Source organism: Carlito syrichta, unplaced genomic scaffold, assembly GCF_000164805.1.
Source record: "Carlito syrichta isolate Samal-C Ts95f unplaced genomic scaffold, Tarsius_syrichta-2.0.1 Scaffold303047, whole genome shotgun sequence".
NCBI classification, from domain to species: domain Eukaryota; kingdom Metazoa; phylum Chordata; class Mammalia; order Primates; family Tarsiidae; genus Carlito; species Carlito syrichta.
Genome location: NW_007247143.1, coordinates 4085 through 22170, shown reverse-complemented (window position 1 = coordinate 22170; position 18086 = coordinate 4085). Strand labels below are relative to the sequence as shown.

General features: G+C 54.0%; 1 protein-coding gene across 1 annotated transcript in view; it reads left to right on the top strand.

The window, feature by feature from the left end:
* The window catches only part of COL14A1 (collagen type XIV alpha 1 chain), a 197571-nt gene extending 180468 nt beyond the window's left edge, over window positions 1-17103 (top strand). Inside the window, exons 42-49 of the mRNA XM_021712073.1 lie at window positions 9740-9775; window positions 10611-10677; window positions 14283-14471; window positions 15130-15189; window positions 15598-15638; window positions 15727-15831; window positions 16069-16185; window positions 16801-17103. Coding sequence (XP_021567748.1) covers window positions 9740-9775; window positions 10611-10677; window positions 14283-14471; window positions 15130-15189; window positions 15598-15638; window positions 15727-15831; window positions 16069-16185; window positions 16801-17103 — 918 coding nt within the window. The remainder of the gene's footprint in view (window positions 1-9739; window positions 9776-10610; window positions 10678-14282; window positions 14472-15129; window positions 15190-15597; window positions 15639-15726; window positions 15832-16068; window positions 16186-16800) is intronic.
* Window positions 17104-18086: the final 983 nt, after the last annotated feature.

Below are 18086 nucleotides of genomic sequence, written 5' to 3'. Positions count from 1 at the left end.
GGGTCTCGAACCCATGGGCTCAGGTAATCCACTCACCTCAGCCTCCCAAAGGCGCGGGATGACAGGCTGAGCCACCGAGCCTGGCTTTTTCTTTTTCTGTGAGTTGGAGTCTCATTCGGTTGCCCAGGCTGGAGTGCAGTGACACGCTCACAGCCACCCCAATGTCAACCTGCTGGGCTCCGGCGATCCTTCTACCTCAGTCTTCTAAGTAGCTGCAACTACAGGCGTGTGCTACCATGCCAGGCTAATTTTTGATTTATTGTAAAGACAAGGTCTCACCAAGTTGTCCAGGCTGGTCTTGAACCCACGGCAGGCTCAGGCAATCCACTTGCCTCAGCCTCCCAAAGTGCTGGGATGACAGGCTAAGCCACCGAGCCTGGTCAACCGAGTCACATTTTCAAAGTCCCTTTTGCCACATAAGGTAGTGGCATTATCACAGGTCCGGGGATTTGGGGCATGGGAACTGGGGGACCTTTTTTCACCCACCGTTGCTAGCAAGATACGCTAGAAATACTGGCTCTCATTCAGAAAGGTGCCTCTCTACCCCTAGCTAGTCTTGTGACGCTTTCTCTTGATACTCATTTTAATAAAATTCTTTCATCCCCAGAGTCCTTTTCCAGGCTCTGATTCACAGGCCACACGCAGGTGAGCAAACCCATGCAAGGTACACACGTAAACATGCTTCTACATTTTAGCAGACACATTCTAGTTTGCATTTAAATAAATGATACTCTTTTTTTTTTTTTTGAGTTGGAGTCTCACTCGGTCGCCCAGACTGGAGAGCAGTGTCCGCTCCCGGCCATCGCAGCCTCCACCTGCTGGGCTCCGGCGATCCTTCCGCCTCAGCCTTCCAAGTAGCCGGAATTACAGGCAAGCGCTACCACGCCCGGCTGATTTTTTTTACTTATTGTAGAGATGAGGTCTCGCTGCCCAGGAGGGTCTCGAACCCACGGGCTCAGGCAGTCCACTCACCTGAGCCTCCCAAAGGCGCAGGATTACAGGCTGAGCCACCGAGCCCGGCTAATGATACTCTTAACAGTTGCTTTACAGAGCTTACTCTTATTCCAGCTGCATTGTTGTCTCTCAGGACACTTCCAGCTCTCTTTCTTTTCAAATCACACCGGTCACAGGTCACAGAAGAAAATAGGATTGCGGCCGGGCTTGGTGGCTCAGCCCATGGACAGCGAGTTTGAGTCCAGCCCAGGCAAGTTGGCGAGACCTTGTCTCTACAATAAATAAGGCATGGTGCATGCACTTGTAGTTCCAGCTGCTTGGAAGGTTGAGGCAGAAGGATCGCTGGAGCCCAGCAGGTCAACACTGGGGTGGCCGTGAGTGTGCCACTGCACTCCAGCCTGGGCAGCGGAGTGAGACTCCAACTCAAAAAAAAAAAAAAAGAAAAGAAAAAGGAAACAGGATTGCTTTATCTTCACACACCCTTTTTAAATCCAAAAGGTGTTATCAAATATGATCCTGCACACGAAAGCAACCACACACACATGTGAACACACAAAAATACACACATGTGGACACACAGAAACACATGTAAGCACACTCAAAAGCACGTGTGTGAGCACGTGCACTCCTGTCTCCACCATTCTTTCATTGCAGGCTTATCTCTCCATCCGATATTACACCATTTCGCACCAGACAAGAAACTTAAAAGCACACTTTTGCCTCTGGGCTCCAGTCTGCTTCTCCAATGTGCTCCTGGGGGCCTGAGCTCCCGACACACCGGCAGACCTGGGAGCAGGGGGGTCCTGGTCCACGAGGCATCAGAATCGGGGATGCTGAACCTGTTTCCCGGGAAGTCACACAGGAGGTTTGAGCACATCGAGGGCCTTGAGGCCTCCTGAAGCGAGACAAGAAAATGCCAAAAAACAAGCTCAGTGTAGTTAGAAACACACACACACGTGTGCATGCGGCCATCTTCTCGCTCCTCCTGGCAGCTCTTGGGACGGGTTTTGCTTGGCCTAGCTAGGAAAGAGTGAGCTCTAGATCGATCCTGATCCAAGAGGAGTGGAGAGGGAGCGAGCCAGGGAGCAAAGAGCAGGCTTGCAGAGCCTGGGGTAGCCGGAGTGTGGAGGGCAGGTGAGACCTGGGTGCGTGGCATGTGTGGCACCACCTGTTTGCCACCTGGCCCGCTGCGGCCCTGGGTTACCCTCAAAGAATGGGATGTGCAGAAAGACCAGGGAGCTTTCCTCACAAAGGAAACCCTTGCTGGTGGCGTTGTTTTTGTTATAAGTCAGCGTCAAGGGCCCCAGACGGCGGAAGGAGCGGCTCTTGGTTCACTGGCACTTTTATCGGAGATGGGAGCCACGTGGTCTGTCGCGAGGTGGGGATGCCAGGCAGGCACGGGGCTCTTCGGGCCGCAGGCGGCTCTTCTCTGAGTCGGGGCTGCCAGCTGCCAGGGCCTGCTGGATGCTGGGCCAGGCGCTTGTTCCAGGGAGCGTGGTGTCACAGTGGGAGGACCTGGATGGATTTCCCAGGGACGTCTGTCTAGGACGCAGGAGGGAGGGCGCCGGGAGGGACGGCTGCGCACCGGACAGCAGCGTGTATCCTGCAGCCGTGACTGAAGCACACGCCTGTTGCCCCCTGGCCCCCGCCCCTGCCCTCTGCAACCTGACCCCTGCAGCCTGCACCCCACCCCCGCCCCCGCCCCTGCCCTCTGCAGGCTGCCTCCTGCCCCTGTGTCCTGACCCCTGCCCACTTCCTCCAGCCGCCGGGTCTGAGGCCCGGCTGCCGCCTCTTTCAGCGCTGGCCGAAACCTGCTCCTTCCTGCGGCGGGCTGGATTCGCTCTCTGCAGGGCCTGTGTCGAGTTGGGTCGGCGAGTGCGTCGCTCCCGCATCCCAGGAGCCCGGCGTCCGAAGAAGGGCTCCCGGCTCTGGGTGTGGCTGCCAGCTGTGTGACCCCAGCCAGCTGTCTGCCACGTCACCCGGGCAAACCATCCGGCCTTCATAACCCTTCGTTTGTTCGTTCAAAATGTCGAGGGAGCAGGCCCAGAATGCACACGGCTACCTGGTGGGAGGGAACGTGAGGGTTGCAAGAGATGGTCAGGGCATTTTCCACACTTGCAGGTGTCTAGAGAGGGGGATGTCTCACACGAGAAGTTGTGACAAAGGGCAGAGAGCATGGGATGCTTGAGAGGAGGGCGAGGAAGTTGCTACAGCAGCTCCAGTGAGAGAGAGAGAAGACGAAGAGCAGGAGAGGAGAGACAGAGAAGGCGTCGGGAGGGAGAGAGGGGGAGAGAGAGAAGAGAGAGGGAGGGCGGGGAGAGAACGGAAGATCCCCGAGGGTCCCAGGCCCCTGAGCCGTGGGCTGGGCCTGCAGCTTCCGAAGGAGGCTGCGTTTCCATGCAGGCCTGAAACATGTGTGGAGCTCTGACCCCAAAGACAAAAGGGAGACCTTGCTCAGGTGGGTGTGGGCCGCGTGGGTGAGCACAGGGTGCCCGTCCCGTGTGCATGGGACATTTTCAAGTCTTTCTCCAGCTCCACCGTGATGGCCACGGTTTACTCCAGGCCGTCGTTTCTCACTGTGACTGCCCCAAAAAACTCTCACCGGCTTGGACTCTGCTGGCCCTGGCCTGGTCCATTCACCAGCGGCCAGGCATCCTAAAGGATGCCACCCCATGTGTCCCTCTGACCCTCCTCCCCGGGTCACTATTGCTAGGGGATGAGCCCCTCACGAAGGACTTGCTGTCACCCCTTCACGGGGAGCCGAATCACAGTTATTGGAAACCCCCAGCACACGCCACACCATCTCACATCTCTTGCCTCCCTTTGGCCTCCTCATGAGCTCTGGGCTGTTGCCTCCTCAAGACGCACCCTCGGGTGAGCCCGCCTCACTGCCGCAGGCGGGAGGTGCTTCATTCACGCAGCGGCCATCTCTTCACTAACGCGGCCCTTCCTTGAGGACAGAAATGGTGTCATACTCGTGTTCGTAGTTCTAGACCCCGGCATAGTATCTGACACACAGGAAGCCCTTAGCACACATTCATCTTAAGAAATAAAAAGAGATTTTGCATTCTAGTGAAGCCAAGTTCAGAGAGGATTCGAAGGAGAGTCTCATAGACTAGGGGTCGTGTCACGGAGACCTTTAGAGCAGCCCAGGATGTTTTGATTCTCTTTAACAGACATCTTTAATACGTGGGACTTGGACCACGAGATCTTTCCTCTTCGTTTCAGCCCGAAAATTCTGTGAATCTATGAATGTAGCTACTGTGTTTTCTTTTCTTTACATTTCAAGTGTTCCTGAAAGTGAAGGAAAATGTGCCGCTTTCTCCTGCCTGCATCTGCAGGGAATGTGTGTTTTCCCTCAAAGCATACCCAAGGAAGTTATAGGCCTTGGCTTGCTCAGGGATTTTTATTTTGTTTTCGTTTTACTTTGTAAAAAAATCAAAGGAGAGATGTCAGACAAGTTGGAGTGAAACATAATTTCTAGCTGCACAGATATTCCACTAAAAAGATCGTTCACTGAGACTGCCTGGCTGTACCTATTAGCCACTTCATGACAAGCTTCGTGAGGCTGAGTTTGAGGAATGTCAGGCCCAGCCAAACACACCCATCCCCACACACAGAGTGCCAGTGGCTGGTGCTGTCCATTCCGAACCCACATCAGTTGGGCTTGCACTATAATTTTGTTCTCTAAATTGGAAGCATTTTCAAACAAATCAGTTTAGTACGTGACAGCAATGACAATGTCAAAAAGTATACTGGCACAGACATAAAAATATTCCCGATAAAATGAACTTCTAAAAACGACTCAAGGTAAAACCTAATTCTGAATTACTAGAGTAAGGCTCTGTCTGGGGATGGTGTTTGCTTGTCTTATTTTTATTTTTGTGTGTTCTTTTTTTAAGTCAGAGTCTCACTCTGTCGCCCAGGCTGGAGTGCAGTGGCATGCTCACGGCCACCACAGCCTTGACCTGCTGGGCTCAGGAGATCCTTCTGCCTCAGCCTTCCAAGTAACTGGAACCACAGGCGCTTGCTACCACACCCAGTTTAGTTTTTTGATTTATTGCAGAGACAATGTCTCACCAAGTTGCCCAGGCTGGCCTTGAACCCCTGGGCTCAGGCAGTCTTCTTGCCTCGGCCTCCCAAAGAGCTGGAACTACAGGCTTGAGCCACCATGCCCAGCCTGCTTGTTTTATTTTAATTAGGAAAAAAATGTTATCTTCACTGGATTAAAAAACATAGACCGGCTGGGCTCGGTGGCTCAGCCTGTAATCCCGCGCCTTTGGGAGGCTGAGGTGAGTGGATTGCCTGAGCCCGCGGGTTCGAGACCCGCCTGGGCAGGCGACACCTCATCTCTACAATAAAATAAAAAAATTAGCCGGGCGTGGTAGCGCGCGCCTGTAATTCCGGCCACTGCACTCCAGTCTGGGTGACAGAGTGAGACTCCAACTCAAAAAAAAATTAAAAAAATAAAAAATAAACATAGACCGGCAAAACAGCTGAGCAGAGTTCCTGTTTGACAGGGTGGTAGCGCATCCTTGAGATGTGCACGGATCCAGAGCCCACAGCTTGAGTTCAGGGCCCAGCTTTTCCACTTCCCTATTGTGTGACCTTGGATAGGCGGCATAGCCTACCTCTTGGTGTGGCATTGTCCCTGATCTGTGAGATGGAAACCCTGTCTCACAGGGTTGTTACAGGGGGCAAATGCATTAATCGTGTGGGAGTCTTACGAGGCTGAGATGAATTAACCTCCCAGGTTGTTAGCAGGCTGAACCCACCGCACCAGTTGAAAGCCCCGAGGACAGCGTTAGCTGCTGTCATTTACAGCATCTTCACACACGGCAGCTGTAGGATATGAGCCTTCTCTTGGTGGCGATTTGTGGTTTTGTTTTGCCTCCAACACTTGAAAAGCTGCTCCTGTGAAGGTGTGGCTGGTGGCAGCTCTCACCTCCAGGTGAATGTGCCAGTGGACGTCCTGTCTCTTTGGGTGTCGTCCATGCATAAAGCCAAGGGATGAAGAAGGAGGGCACAGGCCTTACATTTATTTCTGGAAGTAATTTGGGCTGGGGGCAAGGACTACCACGTGCATCTTACATTTGTAAAAAGAATTTTATTTATTATTTATTTACTTGTTTGTTTTTTAAGTCGGAGTCTCACTCTGTCACCCAGGCTGGAGTGCAGTGGCACGCTCATGGCCACCACTGCCTCGACCTGCTGGGCTCAGGTGATCCTTTCCACCTCATTCTTCCAAGCAACTGGAATGACAGGCATGCACCACCATGCCCAGCTAATGTTGTGATTAATGTTTTGATTTATTGGAGAGACAAGGCCTCGGCAAGTTGCCCAGGTGGGTCTTGAACCCTTGGACTCAGGCAATCCTCTCGCCTCAGCCTCCCAAATGCTGGGATTATAGGCCTGAGCCACTGTGCCCAGCTGTAAAAAATTTTTATGATAGAATTTTTTTTAATGGAGTCAAGTGTTTTTTCAGTGCTTGAAAAGAGCACTACTTGAGTATGTCTTAAATAGCTCTTCTGTCCTTTCTTCAACCAAAAGGTTAAAATGAAGCACAAACCATCTTGTCACCCAGACTTGACGTGAAAGTCAACCGTTGTTCATGCATTCAGTTTACACATGGGTGCTGAATGCCTACCAGGGCCCAGGCACAGTCCTGGGAGTGGGGGACAGACGTCCCCAAGTTGCACAGGGCCCTACCTCGAAGACCGCACAGGAAAGCCACAGCTGCGAGGCTCTGCTTCCCTGGAGAGCTTGGGATCCTTCACTTTTCACCAGTTCCTGTCTCTTGTTCTCCAGCTTCCAAGTAATGACCATATCCTGAGATGATAACTCATTGGCCTGGTGAGGGACTCCAGGAACACTTAATTTAGTGGCTCATCTTACAAAGAAACAGGGAGTTTAAATGGCCTGCAATATCCTACTTTTTCCCCAAAATATTAGTAAGAAATTTTTTTTTTTTTTAGAGTTGGAGTCTCACTCTGTCGCCCAGACTGGAGTGCAGTGGCCGCTCCCGGCCACCGCAGCCTCGACCTGCTGGGCTCCGGCGATCCTTTCACCTCAGCCTTCCGAGTAGCCGGAACTACAGGCGTGCGCTACCACGCCCGGCTGATTTTTTTATTTATTGTAGAGATGAGGTCTCGCTGCCCAGGGGGGTCTCGAACCCGCGGACTCAGGCAATCCACTCACCTCAGCCTCCCAAAGGCACAGGATTACAGGCTGAGCCACCGAGCCCGGCTAGAAAAATTTTAAACACGCACAAAATTGACAAAATTTTAGGATGAACACCCATATACCCAGCACAAAATCTTATGCGTACTTGTGTGCATGTGTATTTTAAATAGTGTTCTTTGTGCCTTGTTGATTATTGATCTCCTTTACAATTCTGGAGAATTATCCCATGGCACACGAAAGCATGGATTTATACTTCTAGTTGAAGTAAACCAGTGATTTCATTTTATTAACACAACAAAAAGAAGCTCCAGGCTGAAAGAGGTAGATGGCCCTAGATTTATAATCAACATTATAAGTCTAGTCAATTTAGCATTGGACTTAGGTGAATATTTGAGTGACTCTCGGGCAAGAAACTGGCTAGGTGGTTTTGAAAATACAAAACAATGTAAGTTACTGTCCAGTTTCAAGGATCTTGCCATCGACATAATCCCAGCACTTTGGGAGGCCAAGGCGGGAGGGCTGCTTGAGCGGGAGTTCAAGGCCAGCCTAGGCAGCACAGCGAGCCCTCCTCTCGCTCGCGACGTTAAATAAAATGAGACAAACGGGCCGGGCGTGGCGGCAAGCGCCTGAAGGCCCAGCTCCTCGGGAGGCTGTGGCGGCTGTGACTGTGCTGCTGCACTCCAGCCTGGGACTCGAGAAAAATTAGCGTCAACTGATATTTGGACTAAGTACTCCGTTAGAATATTCCTGCTCTCGATACTTAGTCTATAAGGTTTCCACTGCATACTTTTCCTGTATATCAAATTGTTCTAGTGCTAGGTGGCCCGGGCCTGTGAGAATGAGAAGCTGTAATCTTGAGGCATAGGAGATAGATAGGTAGATTGAAGGATGGGAGGGGTGGAGAGAGAGAGAGAGAGAGAGAGAGAGAGAGAAACATACAGACAGGATGGGACCAAATGACAGGAGACTGAACTCGAGGACTTTAACTTTGTCACATGGACGTCCGAGAGTCCCTGAGTGATTCTGAACAGAAGAAGAGCCACCATCAGCCAGTGAGCTCTTTGAGTTGTGTGTGGTGGTGCCTGAGGAGGGAACCGGTGGCTGTTGGGAGAATCAGCTGGGAGGAGGCCACAGTGCAGGAAGCCAGTCAGGAGGAGGTTGCAAGGGTCCTGGTACGAGATGGCCCGGGCAGCACCCGTAGGGTGGATGGGAGGAACGGAGGTGAAGGAATCGCACTGCAACGCAAAAGAAAAAAGAAAAAAAAAGGGCATGTGTCCGTGTGCTTGAAGAGACATGGGAGGGCAAGAGGGAGGAAACACGAGGGAGCTGCCGTGGCTGCTTGTGTCTGCTCAGCGGAGCTGGGAGGCATCGCCTCTCCCTTCCCAACTGCGTCTGGGCGACAGCACATTAGCACTTGCCGTCAGTTGGGTGGGAACTTTTCCATCTCCAGCACCAGCAGACACTACAAACGAGGGCGTCTTCTTTCTCTGGGAAGCTGGTTTGGCTGCACGCGGTGGGGTAAGGCCAGAATTTGAGCTTGGATATTTGTGAATGAATGGAGATTTTGGAGAAGAGGCTGAGTCTGGGACCCGCGGAGACTGCAGTGGCCGCGTGAAGCCATCTGACGACGTGGCAGGCTCCCTCACACACCCCCTTGCTCCTCTCTTCATGGGTCTGTGCAGATGCTGCTCTGGGAGCACTGCCTCCCACGAAAAAAAAGACAAAATCCTTCTGGAGACACACGTTTCGTATTAGGACTGTAATTCCATTGCAGAAACACTGAAAATGCCATTGGGTTTTTAAGTAAATTTTTTACAACAACAACAAAGTTTCTTAGGGGTCAAAGAGTAGGTAAGCCACATTGTAAAACAATAAATCAGACCAGGCTCGGTGGCTCAGTCTGTCATCCCAGCACTTTAGGAGGCTGAGGCGAGTGGACTGCCTGAGCCGGGGTCTCTACAATAAAAATAAAATGAGCCTGGTGGCGTGCGCCTGTGGTTCCGGCCACTTGGAAGGCTGAGGCAGATGGATCGCCGGAGCCCGGCAGGTCGACGCTGGGGTGGCCGTGAGCGTGCCCCTGCACTCCAGCCTGGGCGGCAGAGTGAGACTCTCACTCAGAGAAATAAAATAAAATGGACCAGCCAAGAATTTGTGTAAAATGTGGGAGAACTTGGGAGAAAGTGCCGGGCTGGGCAGGAGCAAAGCGGGGCTGTGGGGCTCCCCCCTCATCTCGTCCCCCTCGAGTTCCGGAGTCCAGAGGCCTTTTCCTGCCGTTGAGCGGTTTCCTAGAGACTGAAGCAAGGTAGCTGTTCAGAGACCTGCGAAGTGAATTTCAAAGGCGCTGCGGAGACCGGCACGCAGCATGGCCCGAAGTGTGGGAAGGCCGATGGAGCTGCCCCAGGGAGACGCGTGTTTGAAGCAGCATGGCGGCGCGGCCCCTCCTGGCTGTGTTTGCTGAGATTGCTGGTTGCCGTCTGTTTCTCTCCTGCGGCTGCCTACCCGTTTTTGCTGCAGAATAACTGGGACTAGGAAAAACATCTTCATCAAAGAAGACGCGCCCTCGTTTTTCTTAGTGACCGCAGTGTCGTCTTCCTCTTCACAGGGTGTCCCTGGAGTGAAAGGGGAGCGAGGAGAACGAGTAAGTGTCACTGGCAGCGGCGGCGGTCTGCCCCCACGGCGGGGCAGCCTCCCTGCCACCCCCCCACCCCCCCATCTCGCGGCCTGAGCGTTCTCCAGGGCGAGGGCCCCATGGCTGGAGGCCAGCAAAGCGGGTTTCTGGTTGTGTGTCTGCTGCTGTCCCTCCTCGGCCCTGGGCTCGCTTCTCCAGGGTCAAGTGCGGAAACTCGAGCTCCCCCAACCCGCACGGCGGATCTGATGAGAACACTGCGCACGGCGGTGTCTCGCTTCAGATAAGCCAAGGCTCCAGGGTGCCACGTTGCAGCAGGCGCCTGTGTGTCGTGGCGCTCTCGTGCTGGCACCCAGGGAGACGGCAGGTGTGGGACCAAGGAGCCGGCCCTAGCGCTCCAATCTGTTCCCCTCAGGGGCCTCCCTCCTCCTTTCAAAACTGTGTGCCTGCACATATAACTGCGTTGGCTTAGGAGACCTCATCCCGTTTCTTGGTGGGGGGTGGGGGGTGGGGGGTGAGCCTAGGCCCGCCCCTCCGTGTGTTTAGTACTGCTCAGCTATAAAATGGGTTTAATGTCTTTCTTCCGGGTTATTGTTAGAATTAAATGAGGCCGGGCTTGAGAAAGTGTTGTATTTTATAAGCTCTAAAGAGCTGTCAATGAGGCATTAAATGGATATGGGCTTGTCTCAGAGCTAGTAAAGGTTTTAGAATCTTTAGGACCAGAAATCCTCCCCGGGCTTGTTGGCTCACAAGGACTGGGTACGCCTCCTGCACGCACGTGGCCTTGTTTTGCCCGCTGCGGCCGTGAGGCGGCTGTGGCTGAGCGGGGCATGCTTCTTTCTTGCAGGGCGACCTGCAGTCTCAAGCCATGGTGAGGGCGGTGGCACGTCAGGTGTGCGAGCAGCTCATCCAGAGTAAGTGCACGACGTCGTGGGGCCGGCTCGTGTCCCGCGGCTGGCTCCTGCCTCTGCTCCAGTGGGAGGGTGCCTGCCGAGCATCCCAGCCGGGGAGACACCCCGAAGGCTTGTCCTGGGCCGACCCGCAGGCTTTGCGAATGGTCTGCGCTGATCACCGAGGGGTGGTTGCCGAGTGTCCCAGAGCTCTCCTCAGGGAGCTCGGATCCGCAAAACCTGTCTGTCCACGTGGGCTCCACAGGACCACCCGGACCACGTCTCCTGTCCCTTTTGTCTCTCACGCGGAGGGGCTCCTTTCCCAAGTGCTCAACCCCAACAGGCTGCCAGGTCCCACCTCCAGAAGCAGCCCCCCAGAAGAGACTCAGGGTGTCGATCGTTGCTGACTTGCAAGATTCAGACCAGGGTCTCCTCATCCATCTGACATCTGTTATCTTCCGTCCGCCCAAAGTTTTCCCCTTTGGTCCTTAGGATTTATGCCAGAACACACACTCACACACGCATGGACACTCACACACACTCACACATGCACTCATACTTGTACACATTCACTCACATGCACTCGTGAACACGTGTTTACACACTCGCGTGCACTCACGCACCACACACATGCACTCATACACACACAAGCACACTCACATACACACACATGCATACTCACAAGTGCATACACTCATGAACACACACTGATGTACTCACACATGTTCACACACACACATGCACTCATACTCACATGTACACTCAGTCACATGCACTCATGAACACGTTTGTACACTCACATGCACTCACACACAAGCACACTCTCACAGAGACTCACGCACGCATGCACACATACATACACTCACAAATACATGCACTCATGCACCACACACACTCCTACACACACAAGCACGCACATACATATTTACACACTCATGCACTCACGAACACACACTCATGCGCTCGCACATGTTCACACTCACATGCGCACACACATGCACTCAACACACATGCACTCATGCACCACACACGTACTCATACACATGAGCACACTCACACACACATGCACCACTCATATACGCTCACTCACAAGTACTCACGCACTCACAAGCACACAAACACACATGCACTCATACACACATACACTCACACATGCACTAATGAACACACGCGTTTACACACTCACATACACTCACACACCTCACACACATACACACAAACACACTCATGCACACATGCATACACTCACAGATACATGCCTCACGAACACACATGCACTCATGCACACACACATTCACACACTCATACACATGCACATTCACACCCACTCACATGCACGCACTCATGCACACACGTGCACACACATTCACATGCACTCACACGCACGCATAACACACATGCACTCACATGCACACACACATGCACACATACTCATATGGACTCCCGCAAACACACACACGCACTCACACGCACTCACACTTGCACATGGAGAGGCTCAGCGTGACATCTGATGGGACACTGGGGCTTGGTGCCGAGACTCGTGTCCAACACATCTGCCGTGACCCCATCCCCTTCTTCGTCTTTCTCGGGACCCGAACAGCGCTGTCTTTCCGCCGTCCCCTCGCACGCCCGCTCGTTTGCACGGCGCCCGCCTGCAGACTGGGGGTCTGGGCTCAGCAGTGCAGGCAGAGGCTTCTAGCCTGGCCCTCCTCGTTCTCGGGAACTGGCTCCGTTCCCGGAAGCCCTGGACCAGGAAGGAATGAACAGTTCCTCTCCTCCTCAGCGGCAGCCTGGCCAGCCGCCCCACCCCTGGCGCCCCCACCCCGATCATTCTAACCTGGGAAAGCCGGAGAGTCAGGCCAGAGGGCTCCTGCGAGTGTCCGAGCAGGCCCTGTCGCTGGGTCCAGGTCTCCACCTGCAGCGCTGAGCTACGTTTGAGCCCACCCCAGGATGGAGCCAAGGTCTGCATGGCCTGGACCCGTTTTCATCAAGACAGAAATCTCAGGGCACTCGAAGCACGAGGCTGCGGATTCCAGACACAGTTGTGATGCTTCTTTTAATTTTCTCTTCCTTTAATTTTATAGCGTCCAACTGTGTGTGAGAGAGAGAATGTACCAGTTCAGTGTAACTGTTCGAGTTTAATGCCATGAGGATCTACAAAAAACACAATTATCAATGAGAAAGTAAACAAACGCTAGTCACTTTTGTAGTGAAACGCATCCAGAGCCAACTTGTATCTTGGATTAGTTTATAGATTTCTTATTCCTCATGTATAGTGTCAGGGTTTTAAGGAATAAAAAAGAATAGATCAGGGTTTTAAGGAAGTGTTTTCAGACTCGTCTTAGTGTGACTCATTGACCCCCATATGAGGAAGGTTTCACAATAGTTGCTGTTTTATTCCAGTACAGAGGAAAAATGTTGTGTAAAAAACTGATTATTTGATGCGTACCCTAAAAAGCAAGGGTTCAAAATAGTATTTTCTCCTGGAGAATTCTCAGGGTCTGGCGATGGCTTCTGGGCAGGGGGAGCCAACAAGTGTTGGCAAGACGGGAGAGTACAGCCTGCCTATGAGGCCAGAGGCCCTGCGGTCAGAGCGGTCTGGGGTAGAGGCCTGTGCGCTTGACCTGCCGGCCGGCCACTCGGGGCTGTGTTTCAGGCGCCTCAGCCGACCTCCCAAACACAGCTCCAGCTCTCTCTGGGCTGCTTTACTTCTTGGCTGCCACGCAGGACTTGACTTCGCGGGTAACGTGTGGCCCTCAAAGCGCCGCTCACTGGTTTCCAGGTCACCGTGAACCGAGAACGATGCTGGGGAGGGTCATGGGGGAAGCTGCAAGGCCAGGGAGGGGGCAGCGGGAGGTGATGACCGCCCTTTCAGAAGAGGAGGTGGGCACGGGGGGTGCCATCAGGAAGGCCCCCCGAGTCCTGCTCACCCAGAGCTTATAGGAAGCGTGGATTGAGCATGTCTCAGGATGAATTCCTCAAAAAATGGCTACTGTTTGCATTCAGCTCTCCATGTTTCAAAGGGCTAAATCACAGTTGTCCAGAAAATGCATTCACGTGGGGCAGTCTGCTCTCCCTGCGGTACCGGGACAATAAAGCACTGTGGTGTTGAGTGCCTCCTGCATGCATGCTTCTAGTTATTAAACATGCTCTTCCAGGCACGACAGAGTGTTGGGGCCGCCGGAGAGAATGCAGGTTTCAGAATCGAGCTCGTGGGGGTCCTGCAGCCAGGCTGAACGGGGGTTCCCCAGCTGGCCTGGCAGCCAGGATGGGTTGAGCCAGTAGGGGGGTGGGGGTTTGGGGGTTGGAAGATAGACAATTTGGGGGTTCTCGAGAGAAGGCAGCCTGCAAGGGCTGGGGTCTGACACACGCTGAGGGTGAAGCAGACCCTCAGGATTTCCGCCCCGTGGTGTTTCCTGAGATGCTGGCAGGGGCTGTGGAGTTCCAAACGTGTGAGATGCGGCTTGAACACAGTCCAGCCGTTGCCGTCATGCAAAGTGAAATGTGAAACACGCCCGGGGAATAGCACTTGCCCTGTGGGCGCCCGGCTGAGTGGCTCGGAGCCCCGATGGGTGAGTCCCTTCCTCCTCTCCTGGGGTCGCTGACCATGACTTTCTTTACCACCGCAGGTCACATGGCCAGGTACACAGCCCTCCTCAACCAGATTCCCAGCCACTCCTCCTCCGTCCGGACGGTCCAGGGGCCTCCCGGGGAGCCTGGGAGACCAGGCCTGCCTGGAACCCCGGGCGAGCAAGGACCCCCTGGCACGCCAGGCTTCCCAGGAAACGCAGGCGTGCCCGGGACCCCAGGAGAGCGAGGTAAGCCTGACCCCTCCGAGGCGGGCGCGGGAGCTGGGCCTCAGGGTGGTGCTGACGCAGAGACAAAGCTGGAAGCAGTGGGCTTAAGTGGAGGCCGCTTGATCCACTCTCCAGTGTCTCGCTTGTTTCGCTTGTTTACCGAGAGCCGCATCTGCCTATTTACGAGAGGAGGGTCCAAACCCCAGCTCCCGTCGGAGAGGTTTTGAGCTGGCAAAAGAGGGCCTGCCCTCCAGGTGGGGGAATTCAAAAACAGTCCAAGAGGTGGAAAACGATGCCCTCCTCTGGCTGGACGTGGCATCACACACGAGTTTCCGCAAGCAGAGCGCTCGCTTGGGTCTCTCTGCGGATTGTTTGCGCAGTGCCCAGATGGGGCAAGGGCCAGTGGCAGTCCCAGGAAGAGTCATGAGCCGTGTCAACCTGTGGGTCCTCCAGAGGCCACGTCAGCTTCATTAAAATTCAAGTTAAAACATCGTTGGTCGCTCATTTTCCGATAACAGAAGGCAGTCGTTTATTTAATAGTCTCATGGGCCAGTGTTTCATCTTTCTCACTAAAGTTGTGCTACAACAGATCTTTTATTGGCCTTCTCTTCTACCATCTACAGGTCTTAGAAGGATATTGTGCGATATGGTAATAAGACTTTTCTTATTGAGCCTGCAGCTGACCGAGACCTTCCATTCCAGACGCAGATGGAAGAGAAGTGGGGCGCCAGGGTTGCATGTGAGCCGAGAGATACGAGTGTGGGGAAGAGACAGCTGCTGGAAGTGCTTTCTAAGGCAGGGCTTCGAGAATGGGAGCTGGGAGAGAGCTGACTGTCACTTTCTGCTGTGTGAGGCCATCTTGCTTTTTGAGGCGAGGAGGATATACTGTTCCTCTTATGCAATTTGGGGTGTGAGAGGCAGGTTACAAAGATGGTGTTTCGTGTCCGCTTCGGTCCATGACTGCAGGTCCGTGCACAGTTTCCCCCTTGGAAGGGTCGTGTCCCTTCCTTCCCTGGTGTCCCAGGCATTACTCTTGCTTCAGTGTAAAGCCTGGCTTGTGCGGGACACCGTGGCTGGTCATCTCAGACCACAGAGATCTCCACCCCTGAGCACCTTGTGCACTACCTGTCTGCTCCTTTCCTTCCAGCATTGGTGGGCGCTATTGAACAGCGAGACTGTTGTGTGCAGGTCGGGTCTGGATTGCTCTGCACCTAAGAGGTGCTCAGTGGACTGTGGTCGCCTTGGCTGTGGTCAGTGCTGATTGCCCTCTGTGAAGGTTTCCCCTGCGTCAGAGCGCGAGCTCAGCAGACATGACTCCACCAAGGGCCTGGCGTCCTTGAAGGGCCCCTGTATCCACAGGGCAACTTCGGGTGCTGCCGTGGTGAGGAGCTGCGACTCAAGGGCACAGAGCCTGCGCCCGAGTCACTCCCAAGTCCCAAGCAGTCTCTGCTCTTTTCGGAAGTCTCAGCCCTGGTCTTGCCAGACCGAGTCTTTCCTGCTCTGCACTTGCATGGTTAGACCAGAAAAAAGTCACCTCAGAGGGCAGCCCAGACTCCCCTTGGAAATACGAATGCCCGTGGTGTAATGTTCTTACCTGTATGCTGATGTGTGTTCCTAGACGGTGCCGCGGACAGGCGCAGACCTGCGTTTCACCACTGTGTGTGGGATGACAGTGAGACGGAAGGCGAGAAACGCCCTCCGACGTGGGGGCGACTTGGCCATTCACGATGGGAGGGTACGGCGGGGCGCTAGCTTGGGGCTCCAGGTCAGCTTCCAAGCGCTCTCCCCTCCCGCTGTCGCTTTGTGTGTGCCCGGCACGTGTAGCTGCACGATGGCCGCGATGTCTTCCTCGCAGCCTTGTGATCTGAAGACTCAGGAAAGATGGAGAGAGGAGAGAGTCTGTCTTTCCACCAAGTCAAAACAACAGAAATTTAAGACAGAAGAGCCATCCTTTCTCCTGACCCTCTTGTTTTCTGTAAAAGGGTCCATATGAAGATGCTGAGGACAAAAGAAGCTCAAAGTCAGCCAACACTAAGAGGCTTTGTTTTTCTGCTGTATAAAAAACGATTGCCATCATTTGCTATAAGATAGTCTTATGAGGGAGAACCCCCAAAAAACCCCAAATTTTGTTTCACCTCTTCCACATCAGCAGAACGTTTCCTTTTGAGGACCTAGTTCATCTGGAGAAACAGAAGTGTTGCTCAGGGTGAGATCAGGTGAATAGGGAGAGTAGGGCGTGGAATCAGGCCGTTTTTGGTCCTGGGCAGGTTGTTTGTGTAAATCGCCCATCAGGAAATGGGCAAAAGCATTGGAAAAAACCACCCACAATGAAACCAAAAACTCATTGAAGCCAAATACAGCTTCTCACAGCAATGCTAGCCGGTACACGGATGCTGGTGGGCTCTGGGACGCTGACTTCGAGGGGGAAGCCTGCACCACGAGGAGCCTGCCCCCCCGTGAGAATTCTGGGTGTTTGGGGTCCTCTGTTGCAAATGGACACAGTGCTGGAACGAGCAAAGGCAAGCACGATTGCAAGGACGTGTACGAGACAGTGAACCTCAGCAGCAACATGACAGGAAACATGTCTGCGTGTTCTGTCCATTTCCGGAACAGACCTCACTTTCTGCAGAAGCTTTGTGTGAACCTTGCATGAGTGTCCTGAAAAAGCCACGCCTCCGTTCATCTCAGTTTTCCATCAGAAGTGCTCCCTCTGATGTCTCTGTTCCCGTTCTTCAAACGTTTTCACATGTGACATGTGGTAAAAAGTATGTTTGACGGCGTGATGCAGTGTTTTCGAGCATGTCTGTCCTGCAAACATCCATAGCGGAGGCAGAAGAGGAATCCCTGCCTTCCTGCTGGCTCTTGTGTTCTTTTTTCAAAGGCCGAGGAGGGACCTGGGGTCTCATGACTTCAGTTTGAAAAACCTGGCTAACTCATCTTTATCAGAGTAATGGCCAATGAGTCTGCATTTCGGAGAGCAGGAAGAAGGGCCCTCCGTGCCAGCAGTGTGACTAGTGATTCTCACAGCAGCTTGCAAGGACTCTGTGGCCCGGCCCGGCCCCCTTCGGAATCTCGAAACAATAAGGCGTCACCCGGGGCCATGCGGGAGGGTGCAGCGGAGTCACAGCCGGCGACCCTCGGAAGCCTGGGCTCCTCCCGTGCCCATCGTCTCTCCTCGTCGTCCCATGGTCTAGGCTCAAAGTCTTTCCACAGGTCTGTTGGGACAGTCCCTTTGCTCCCTCCCCACGTGGATTGTGATGTGAAGAGCCCACAGCCCACACTGCTCGCGTCTCCATCTGAAGCCTGGGCCTGCTCTGAGACTCCCCGCCCCTCCCATTGGGGCCGAGGGGGCCCCACCAGCGCCGTGCCAGGCAGCTCCCCGCACCCGCCGCTGCCTGTCGCGGGCACATCCCCGAGCATTTACGACGCAGAGCCGTGGGTTCTCCTGGGCCGCCATCTGGCCCCCTCTCCCCAGCCCCGCGCCGTCCTCCCGTGAGGCATCCTCCCACGGGGCTGCTCGCTGCCCTGGGACTCCGAAGAGCGCAGGGCCAGGCCTCAGGCTCCCTGCGTGTCCGGCTGTAACTCCGCTGCACTCTCCCGCATGGCCCCGGGCGGCGCCTTGTGTTTCGAGATTCG